This window comes from Zeus faber (assembly GCF_960531495.2).
Source record: "Zeus faber genome assembly, chromosome: 12".
Taxonomy (NCBI): Eukaryota; Metazoa; Chordata; class Actinopteri; order Zeiformes; family Zeidae; genus Zeus; species Zeus faber.
In genome coordinates this window covers 5044324-5056356 of record NC_137196.1, presented here as the reverse complement: position 1 = coordinate 5056356, position 12033 = coordinate 5044324, and the positions used below count along the sequence as shown (strand labels likewise).

General features: G+C 39.3%; 1 protein-coding gene across 1 annotated transcript; it reads right to left on the bottom strand.

Annotated features, from left to right (window-relative positions):
• Window positions 1-807: 807 nt before the first annotated feature.
• On the bottom strand, window positions 808-11727 carry coa1 (cytochrome C oxidase assembly factor 1). Its single transcript, XM_080010321.1, has 5 exons — window positions 11694-11727; window positions 10083-10197; window positions 8996-9147; window positions 7884-7960; window positions 808-1083 (listed from the first exon to the last, which is right to left on the bottom strand). Exons 2-5 carry the CDS (start codon window positions 10174-10176, stop codon window positions 975-977), a joined length of 432 nt encoding a protein of 143 aa, XP_079866447.1. The 5' UTR covers window positions 10177-10197; window positions 11694-11727; the 3' UTR covers window positions 808-974.
• Between the last annotated feature and the right edge of the window lie 306 nt (window positions 11728-12033).

The following is a 12033-nucleotide window of genomic DNA, read 5'->3' as shown; positions in this document are numbered from 1 at the left end:
CTCCGCCCCGCCCCGGACGCCGCAGCATCCCCGTGTGCTCGCCACGAGTCCTCCAATCAGGATCATTTTGGCAAGACTCACCGTATCCTGCCAGAGCCGCATCCCGGAGGATGCTTCCAGTGGCTTTATTTGTATCACCCAAGTCCTGTACCTCAACACATGATACAAATACTACAGAACGATGGGAATTTATTTTTTTTTATTAACAAAAGCAGTGATGCCTAGATTTTTTTTTAATGCAGGTTTGCAATATAAAATTAAAAAAACGTGGTTCATTTAGCAGAATGTGTAAGAGTAATACAATATGACGTACTGTATTTCCAAATGAAAGCCCAATTATACAGAAATGGGATATTTTGTCTTATCCGACTGGTGTGGGGAGAAATCGATTATATGGCCCTTGTCAACATCACAATTCAGTTAAGGATATAGTGGTTCCAGGTTTGGATTCAATTAAAAAAAATCCCCCCCTTCTAGTAATCAGACTTTTGTTAGTCAACGATGAGGAGTGGATTGGTATGTTATTATTGAATATAGCCCCCCCCCCCCCTACGGGTCAGAATAACCAATCACAGGACATGGACAACTTGTGCAGAGATAGATCAAACTAATATTCGCAAAAAGTTTAAAAAGAGAACCCCCCACCCACAAACAGCACTATATGACTTAGCTGTTGAAAAGCAGTAAACATTCAATTCATGACTCACAACCAATAATGAAATGGTAAGCAATGCTAATATCTACGACTTAATTTTTTTAACAATTGATTCCAGGAGTTTAAAAACAAAGTAGAAATATTGCACAAAATAGAATGAGTCATTTTATTTACAATTCACAGTGCACTTGTACATGGAATTACAAATTTACAGGACTGACCTCAAAAAACAAACAAACCACATCAAGAATTATAAGGAGCGTTAATGCTCATCCAGAATTGCCTAGCTAAAATCATTTGTGCGCTCATGCTGTCAGCGTCAGCTTCCTGTATCCAGACCCTCCGTGTGGGGTGTTGCCTTTGGCTGGTTTAAAAGATCAATAGTTTGCCCTTCCCGGAGTTGCAGCACTGCCAGCTTCAGCCGCCATCTGTTGGAAAAAGAAAGAAATGACTGCGAAAAGGCCCTTTTTCCAATAAATAAAACAAAGTCATTTCAGTTGTTGCGATGGGGCTGACGGAAAAAAAATCAAAACTGACTTCCCAATGACTTGTTGGTCATGGTGGTAGCAGTTCCCTCAGGTTAGCAAAATCCTTTTCATATTCACGTCTCCATTCTCACACCCCCTTTTTTTTTTTTTTTTTACATGACACTTTTCTGGGGACAGACTCAAGTGCTTTACTAGGGAGAAACTTACCACTCTGCTTGAAATGGAATCTAGGGAGGAACACAGGCATGCTGTGATGTTGCGAGAACAAGGTAGTGAGTACAGATCCAACATGACGGCACCCAGCTGCACAAACTTAAAAGACAATCTGCTCCAACGTAAACAAATAAAGTGAATTGCAAAAAAAAAAAATAACTACACACACTATGCAAATCCAAAGTGAAGGACCTCGTGGACTATATTGATTATGATCATAAACAGTATGTGATGGAAGAGGACCAGGACCGTAACAACCCAGCAAAGAGGAAGCAGGCATACTCAGCTACCCATAAAGACGATCTAATCCCCAGCGTGGTAGAGGTTAGTGTCTTGGATGAGATTAACAAGAAGCTGGACATGCTTGGTCCGCTTCTCCAAGACATCACCAAGATTAAAGCCAGGCTTGATTTCCTGCACTGCATGGTCGGTGAGATGCAGAAGGACAACGCGGATCTAAAAACCTCTATAAAGTGTCTCACAACAGAGATTGTAAAGATTGCATTCCTCTCCTCCCTCATTTACTGCCAAAACTATGCCAGGAAGAGGCCACGTGACCAGTTGTAGTTCCAGTTTTTCTGGACATAATTAACTGTTTTTCAATACATGTTGTCATCCAATGTTCATGTTTTTGTGTAAATGTTGTTTGTTTCTATGTTTATTTGTCTCACCATGGTGATTCTCCCCCTCTTGCAGTAGTGATCAGTTGTTTATAGACCCAAACATGATAAATAGTTCTCCAAAGAGGGGGGTTTGGTGGTGGCTCTCCATAACCAAAAACTGTGCTCTTGTCATCTTCCAGGTCATCCACAGGACAGAGATATTGCAGCATTTCTTGATGATTTAAGAATTAATAAAGAGTTACATTGCAGGTTGAGAACTCCACTTGCAGACTAACTCTGTCCTAGATGCAATGGCATACAAGTACTCTGTGTTGTATGTCCAGCATGCTGACAGCACAGGTTAAAAAATTGAAACAAGGTTGTAAAGAATGAAAATAAATTAATGAAAGAGACTATCCTGGATATACAATCCAGAAGTATGCGGGACAACCTCATCTTTTCTGGGATCCCAGAGAACAACACCAAGTCCCCAGAAAACATGGTGAAAGACTTCGGACACAGCCCTGAAACTCACCACGGACACCATGAAGTAAATCACCTGCCACTGGGTTCACTGACTGGGACACCGTGTGGGGAACCGTCCCTGCTCCTTCATTGCCACGTTTGAACAAGTCAAGCACAAGGAGCTGGTTAAAAGCAAAGTACAGGAACTGAAAAGGCACCACGTTGGGTATGAACGACCAATTACCCCAGGAGATCAACGATCGAGAGAAGGTGCTGTACCCCATCCTGAAGGAGAATCGGCAGATGATAAACGGGTGTAGCTGGTTGTTGATAAACTATACATAGATGATCTGTTATTCTGAGACTCCTCCACCACACCCTAGTTATTTTCATAATTTTGATATGTGAGATGTAGAAATGGGCATTTTATCTATGTCAGGATTGTAAATATTGCTTACTTTTATCATCTCACCTTCCTAATCCCTCCCTACTTCTCTAATCACTCACTCCCTATTGAGTCTCTCACGATATGGATAGTATGTCTGATTCTGCAATGTTCGATGTTTATCATTGTCTATTTGTCATTTGTTTGTGTAGATATGTAGCCCTACAAACATTCTGCAATACTAGGACAGTAAAAAGGAATGTAAAGGAGAAAAACACAGGTTTATCTATGAGAAAACATGGACACGGTTGTATAGCTATTGCCTTGGATGCACAGTGCTGCAGCATGGGAAAACTACAAATCCTTATCCATCGACCCCCTAACTAATCTCAATGGCATTAAGTTTGTTCAGAATTTGTTGGAATGTCAGAGGCTTAGACATACCAGCTCTAGGTAGCAAAATCCTAAGTCACCTCACCAGGATGGACCCCAGCTTCTGTCTCTTGCAAGAAACTCACATCATTGCATCCGAGCACCTCAAAGCTAAATGGGTTCCTCAGTTGTTTTCTGCATCATATATCATGAAGAAGAAAATAGGTGTTTCTATACTGATCAATAAAGTATCCCATACCAGAATAAAACAACAATATCATACACAGAAGGGCGGTGTGTGTGTGTGTATGTATATATATATGAATTTTACGAAACGCCAAATTAACCATAGCCAATATTTGGGGCCCCGATGAGGACAACCCAAAATTTCTTTCACAATATACTTTCAAAACTCTTAGAATTCTGAGTCGGACGTCAACACGGTACTTATCCAAGTTTCCGATCCAAGACCGTTCACAAACCCGAGATAATCACAAGCCCTGGCGTTCGTCACACTATAAAACAACATATGAGTGATCTTACTCTTGGCGATGGTTGGCGATCAAATAATCCACATAATAGAGAATACACATGCTACTCAACGCCCCAAAAAAGCTTCTCTAGAATTGAATTTTGTTTGACAAGTAACCCGTAATGTCCAAAATCACTAATCTTAAAACCCACCCAATTGTAATCTCTGATCATACGCTGATTAGTTTCAACCTCGTATATTAAACCAACCGGAACCCTTCAGGCAGGTGGCGGTTTAATACATCACTTCTGACAGAATCTTTTCCAGAGAATGGACTTCCTTCATTGAATTGTAGGACTCTCCAGAAATCTCACCATCTTTACTCTTGGAAACGGCAAAGGGGGTTCTGAGGGGTAGTATTATTTCATTCTCCACTCACAAGAAGAAGAAAGGACAAGAACGTTAAAATAAACTAGAACAACAAGTAAAAGACTTGCACTCCCAACAAGCCCACTCACCCACTGAGCAAATCCGAAATGACATCCGGACACTTACATCTGAACTTGAAAATATTATCCATAAAAAGACAATTCCTCATGCAATGAACAAGAGTGAATTATTTTGAATACAATGACAAATCAGGTTGATTTCTTGCCAATAAATTAAAAACACCATCGAGAAAACACTTATTACAGCCATCAAAGATCCACAGGGTAGGATAAGACATCAATAAAATATTCAGATACTTTTATAATAAGCTATATCACTCAAATAATGAATCAAATATATCAAACATTTACTCATTCCTCTGATATCAACCTCCCTAAAGTATCAGCGAGTATCACAGCGCAGGCTACCACACTAGCTCAACCATTTACTCTAGAAGAACAAAGGAAAGCTCTCTTTTCTATGCCCAACAACAAATCACCTGATGAGATGGCTACCCAGTGGAATTCTATAAAACACTTCTGGCCACTAAGATCCCAATTATTCATCAGAATGGTAACAGATTAATTCAACCTCCACCATGCCTCCGCACATGAATACTGCTCTCATTTTGGTTTTGCTCAAAGCCAAAAAGGACCCAACACTCACCTCCAGTTAGACCCATAAACCAGATTAATTGTGATTTAAAGATTAGTAAAACATTAACCAACAGAATTGAAGAAGTAATTCCGTTTAGAATTCACCCAAACAGGCTTTGTCAAAGGCAGACACTCATCCAGCAATATGTGCCGTTCATTCAGTATGATCAGCACATCTCAAAGGAAAAACTTAAATATTGCTATTGCTTCTTTAGATGCTGAAAAAGCATTTGACAGAGTTAATTGGACATATCTCTTTTCCACCCTCAACAAATTTGGCTTTGGAGAGTCACTCATTCAATGGATCAGGATTCTGTACAACTCTCCATCTGCTTGTCATCAACAATGGTTACACTTCACAGCATTTCAGTCTACAACGCGGCACAAGACAAGGATGTCCACTCTACCCTTCACGTCATCTTTATTGAACCCCTCGCTGTGACCATCCGTCAAAACAGTAATAACATTGGCATACAAACACAAAACTGTTCACAAAATCAGTTTGTATGCAGACGATATCTTTAGATTTACGGAACCGAATATCATCCCTACCAGAAGTGTTAGACCAAAATTTTCAGACATCTCAGACTATTAAATAAACTGGACTAAAACCGTGGTCTTCCCACTCAGTGGGGAAGATTGGAGTGCTTGTAACCCAGAAACTTCCCTTAACCATCACAACAGGCAACATTAGATACCTTGGTATTGATATCTCATTCTGTTAGAATGGTTTAACCTTAACTTTACTCCATTGCTCAAATCCATTGAAGAAGACCTCACTCGATGGAACAACCTACCCATGTCACTAATTGGTAGGATAGCAGCAGTGAAAATGAATATAATACCAAAAATGAACTATATATTTTCAATTACCCCAGTCCAACCAACAGTACATTGGTTTAATACTATAGACTCAATAACCAATAAACTATATTGGAAATACAAGAAACTGAGAACTAAACTAGCAACACTACAGAAAAACAAAGACTGTGAAGGCCTAGAAGCCCCAAACTCCAGATTCTAGTGTCAGTTTCGCCTACCACCCACCACCCAAATGGCGTTTCAGGGAACTCCAGCACAGAGACACAGAAGACAGGGCGTAAACACCAGTTTATTGTAGAGAGTTGGCCAGTTGGAATTAGCCAGGAGCAGATGGACATATGTCATGACAGGGCTCCTAGCCTGAGTGTGTGTGGGGATGTGGGTTTTAACCTGTTGCCCGTTAGACCAACCAACAAGCAACAGGTATGCAGCCACCCTGACCCAATCACCTAGATTCAGGTCAGGTGTGGCTGCTCAAACCACACCAACCCCACACCACTATTTAGCAAACCATCTTCAATTTATAATCCAATGGTTACCACCAGAACAACAATTGGGCCATGGATGGCGAGACATTGAACAAACAGAATGTCAGGATTTATCAATATCTGATCTTCCACTCCTCACTGAATCTATAAAGAAACATAATTGCTTCAAAGACCCATTCACCACAACAACTCTGTCAGCCTGGTGGAAATTCAACAAATTCAGTGGTCACACTATCTCCAATCACTTTTGAAAAAATGTGCTGATATCTTTCTCAACCTTAACCCATTGGTATAATATCGGTGGTCACAGTTTCCTGTAATTCCTTTAACTGCAGCAGTCTCCAAAAGTTAACATCAAATCAACAAACATCCTACAACCACCTCCAATGATTGAACATCTTACTCATATTAGTCATTTAAAAAATCACTCTCTCAAAAATATAAAAACTTTTATTAAAAACAGATGACAGTTTCCTTTACCTACCGTGGAATGAGAAAGAGACTTTACTGTTTCCACCAATACCAACCTGTGAAAGCAACACCTTTTCTATGACCTGCAATAATCTCTTGAACTTGATCAATATCAAAATGCAACTCATCCAATACAAGATTTTGCACAGAGCTCATACCAACCAACACAAAATGTTCAAAATGGGTTTTGTGGATAAAGACGTTTATTGTCATTGTTCCCTTAATACCAGAGATGACTACTTTCATGCCATCTGGCTCTGCCTAACTATCCAAACATTCTGGACCAACATCACCAAGAAGCTATCATCCGTCATGCTGGGGCTGGTTAGACATTCTGTCTGGTCCTGTGACCCAAGTCGGAACCTTAGTCTGGCCGGGAGTGCTCCGTAAGGGCTCCTTATGCGGTCTCCTTTAGTGTGGGGTGGACTCCCGTCATCGCACCTGGCTATCCGGGTACCTGTTCTCTGGTACTCTCGTGCGCCGGGCACTCATCGCTGGGGGGCCAGGCTGTGGGTGGGGGGGTCGTCTGCCGCCGACTTCCGGGTGTCCTGGGCTGAGCACACTGGGCTACGCGCTCAGGGCTCTGTGGCTGGATGGGACGTCTGGCCAGTTGCAGTGGGGTGGATCTCGCCCTTGCTCGAGGCGTTGGTGGGCATGGGGGCCCCGCTGGCTTGCCTGCGGGGCGGCCAGTTCAGGCTGGGTGTCAGCCTGTCGGCGCGGGAGCTGGCCCCGGGCCTGCGGTCCGTGCCTGGCGTCCGCAGCCTGGGTTCTGGCCTGCTGCTGCGTCTCGTGCCTGCATGTGTGGGTTGGTTGGTTGTATGTGTGCGCCTCAGGGGTGCAGGGTCTCCCCGCACTCTCTGAGGCTCGTTTATGCTCCTCAGAGCCAGGCGTTGCACCATGGGCTCCCGGCTTCTCTGGGGGCTGGTCTTCTGTGGCTGCAGGGTAGGGTGCTTTCCGGTGGTCGCGGGGTGTCTATATGGCTTCAGGACTCAGGGGCTGTTTCGGGGGCCTTCTCCGTTGCTTGGAGGCGCTAGGATATAATACCGACCTCATACACCAGAACCAATATGGAGGGAAAGTCCTGTACACTCACCGGTTGACACATTGCGCGCACGCATTGCTGCTCCAGTTTTCCTGGACTTAATTAACTCTGTTTTGTCGACACATGTCGTCATCTAACGTTTCTAAGTTTGTTCTTGATGATTAGAGTATGAATAAAGAGTTGCATTGCAGGTTTAGAAGTTGAACTCCACTTGCAGACTAACTCTGTCCTAAATGCAATGGCATACTCTGTGTTGTATGCCCAGCATGCTGACAGAAAAGGTAAAAAAGAAAAAAGAAAAAAAAAAAATCCAATAGAATTACCGGTTGGTCGCAGGATCTTTAGTCGAGGTGGTGTACAGGTATCCCCCAGTCTTGGAGCCAGTTACTGGAATCTTTAACTGCAAGACACAAAGGTTAAAGGGGATTACGTCACTGAGAAAAATTAAATTAAAAAGGTCCACCCGGTCGTAGTAATAGGCCAAGATGATTGTCAGAATTATTTTATCTAGGAGAGTATTATGAGTACAGGTATTGTAGGACATGGTACTCAGACTTATAAGCAGTTTTATTATTATTTATTTATTTGTTTATTTTTTGGTATTGAAGTTCCAATTTTCAAAGAGCTATATGAGGATGGTTCTTAAGCTGTTAGAAAAATGGAAATAATAAATAAATGTTTCTTGAGGATCTGTATTCTATGTCATTTGTAACCTATTCTGTGCATATAATCACATTTGTATATTCTTTTATATATTTTTGGGCTTTTAGTGTATATTTGCATTATTCTTATCTATCTCATTTATTATCTCTTTTTTTTTCGGACTGCTTTTTTAAAATGCTAGTCCTTGTTTGAATGCTCTTGGTGGAATAAACTCATTCTTATATATTCTTATACATACAGTTTATTTCATTGAAAAGGGCAACATATTCCAAAATAAAGTACAAATGACGGTGTCGGTACAGTTAATGTAAATATGCATGCGTATATGTATGTATGCATATGTATGTTCAGGTATATAGATTTGTGTAGGTATGCATATGAGTGCATGTGGGTGTGTATATATATAAGTATACTGTATATACAGTATGTATGTACAGTATCTACATATGTGTCACCTCTGTGTAAATAAATATACATTTCTTTGTATTTTTATGACCTACTGTCCTACAATTTCCATATGTTCTGAAAAACCCAATAAACAAAACCCAAAGTCCCGCAAAATTATACTTTATGAATCTAATTAGTGCCAAATTTTGAATCAAACCTCAGTTATTATGGATGATTTGCTGTCAATTTTCAAATGTTCTGAAAAACCCAATAAACAAAACACAAAATCCTGCAAAATGATAGTTTATGAATTTAATTACTGCCAAATTTTGAATCAAACCTCAGTTTTTTGGATGATTTGCTTTTTGTTTGGGCTGTATCCTACCCGGGCAGTGTGGTGGTCGATGCGGTTGTCCCCATCAGTTAGGTGGATGCTGTGGACCTTCAAGGGTGGGGACCCAAGACCGTCCATGGCCACAGGACATGCTTGCAGACGCGCCAGCGCCGACTGGTAGTACTCGGCGTTGGTGAAGTTTTCTAATTAGAAGCAGACAGACAAGACGCGATAAAAAAATAAAAAATAAAAACATTCTAAAATGTAATCTAAGAATTAAAAATAAACTAACTACAGCAGACAGTGTTGTAAAACTTCAGTTTACATTTTTTTAATTGTACCATTTGTGAAAAATTTGCTTTCAGGGCAGTCTTAATCTAATGCAATGCAGAAAATAACTGTCAATAGAAATAGGACAGAGATAAGACAGAAACCTCACCAATGAAAAGTACAACAAAACACTATGTAAAAGTCAGGCTTAAGCTATTTGTACAGTTCTGATAGTAGCATCCAAATAGCATATACAGTATAATACTGTATATCATGTCCTAGCCCCATCATAATAAAGAAATCCAGAGGTTATATGATGTAAACCTCCTTATAGTTTATCGACATTTGGAAATTGATCAAATAAACACACATTTTTTATTTTAATATTTTTACTTAAAGCATGACCATTGTCATCTATGGATCAGTTGAAAAGAGAAAATGATATTTGATCCAAAGTTCAGCTTTGATATTTAAGATATTGGAAAACTTGGATTTTAATCTAAACTTTTCCCCGTTTCTTATTTTTTGGAAACGGTTCACTTTTAAGCTCAGTTTTAAAATTGGAAAGAAAAGATGTAATGATTAATGATTTTTAAATTAAATTCATTTTCTATATTTCAGTTTAGCAAAAATATTCTAATGTCATCGTTGTTTTAATGAACAAATTTGATTATTTTAGTATATTTTCACAACTTTCTATAATAACTTAACTCAAATACAATGATAATTAACAATAAAATAACTATTCTTTCCACACATATTCATCAATATCCACTTATTCATTCTGCCCGTCTAACCCCAGCTGTTCTGAGCACAATGTGTATGTACACACATACACGCACACACAGTACATACGCATTGCGCTCACTCTGCATCAAGTAGTACATGGTTCCCACTCCCCCTCCAGTGAGCACAGTGGTGAAGATGGTCAGCTGCTGTAGTTTACTGGTGGACACTCTCATCGCTGCACTGTTGATGACTCACTGGGAACAACAACAACAACAACAAAAACAACAACCTCAACAACAAAAGGTTACAATCAACAGCACGGGCTTTGTCTCTTTAAAAGTTTGATGTAAACTGACTGGAAGTGTGCCTGCTAATGGTACAGGGTGCATCCAAAAATTGGCCTTGGAGATGCCTCACATCATATCAACAGACTTTATATATTTTATTTAATTTAATGATCATGGTTGACTAGACTTAAGGTTGATGCGTCAAAACATAATATATTAAGAGATGTCAACTGAATTGCAATTGATTCCGCTGTATCAATTATTCATACTAATTGTGTGTGTGTGTGTGTGTATGTATATATATATATATATATATATATACATACATACATACACACAGTCAATTGGGTGTGATATTTTAATTATAATATATAAAATTAAATAAATTACTTTTCTTCATTGTCTTTATTATTTATAGGTGTAGTAGATGTAGCAGTAGTAGTTGCAGAAGTAGTAGCAGTAGTTAGGCAAGGCAAGTTTATTTGTATCGCACATTTCAACAGTAAGGCAATTCAAAGTGCTTTACATAAAACATACTATAAAAAGCAATACACAAAGTGCCAGGAAACACATTATTAAAGGACATAAAATGCATAAAATAAAAAAATAGAACATAGAATGCAAAAGAAATACATTGTTAGAGGAAGAAAAGATTATAAAGTTAAGAAACAGAATGCATAGAAAGCATAAAATCAAGTAAAAGTGAAAAGCAGTGCAAGAAATATGCAATGAATATGTTTTAGTTTCGTAAAAAGCAGCGGAAAATAAAAAAAAAATGCTTCAGCCTTGATTTAAAAGAGGTGAGAGTTGCAGCAGACCTGCAGTTTTCTGGGAGTTTGTTCCAGATATGAGGTGCATAAAAACTGAACGCTGCTTCTCCATGTTTAGTTATGACGCTGGGGACAGAAAGCAGACCTGTCCCAGACGACCTGAGCGGTCTGGACGGTTCATAACGTAGCAGAAGATCAGAAATGTATTCTGGCCCTAAACCGTCCAGTGTTTTATAAACCAACAGTAGTATTTTAAGATCAGTTATTTGACGGACAGGAAGTCAGTGTAAAGATCTGAGAACTGGAGTGATTTGATCCACTTTCTTGGTCTTAGTGAGGACTCAAGCAGCAGTGTTCTGACTGCAGCTGTCTGATCGATCTTTAGTAGTAGTAGTATTAGTAGTAGTAGTAGTAGTAGTAGTAGTAGTAGTAGTGCTGTTGGGGGTGTTGTTGTTATGGTAACTCCATTCTCCATTTAATTACTCAAATTGGTAATTAAATGTTGTGCCCTGCTCCACGTAATGTCACAATAAAACGATAACTTCTTTCGGCGTTTGTTTTTATTGGAATGCATGCTTCGCGGTTTCATTATGTCAAAAGAAAGAAATCAATTATTTATAAAAAAAATATATATATATACATAGGTTTATATATATATATATGGATAATTAATAAAACAAGTGACTGACCGACCTTAAAGGCAGAGGTAGGATCCGGAAATCAAAACGGAACATATCAAACTAGTTCCGGTTTCTTATTTCAAAATAAAACCCCTATATAAAATTGTGCGGCAAAGTGGAGGAGATATTTCAAAATAAAAGCCCACCCCTTAAGATCAGGTTCAGGTTCAAGAGATTCTATGTATGTATGTATGTATCTATCTATGTATGTTCTATGTAGTGAGTTACCATCAACAATAAATGAAATTATTTACAATGACAATATTCAATGATAACTCCCATTACATTACAATGGACTTCTTATATCAAAACAAAAAATATATTGTCAAATAGCATCTCTCATCTCAAAGCTC

Coding starts and splice junctions, on each gene's coding strand:
- coa1 (XM_080010321.1), bottom strand. CDS start 10,176: ATGAGAGTGTCCACCAGTAAACTACAGCAGCTGACCATCTTCACCACT. Junction 7,961..8,995: donor TCGACCACCACACTGCCCGG/GTAGGATACAGC, acceptor TGTGTCTTGCAG/TTAAAGATTCCAGTAACTGG. Junction 1,084..7,883: donor AAAGATCCTGCGACCAACCG/GTAATTCTATTG, acceptor TTTTTCCAACAG/ATGGCGGCTGAAGCTGGCAG.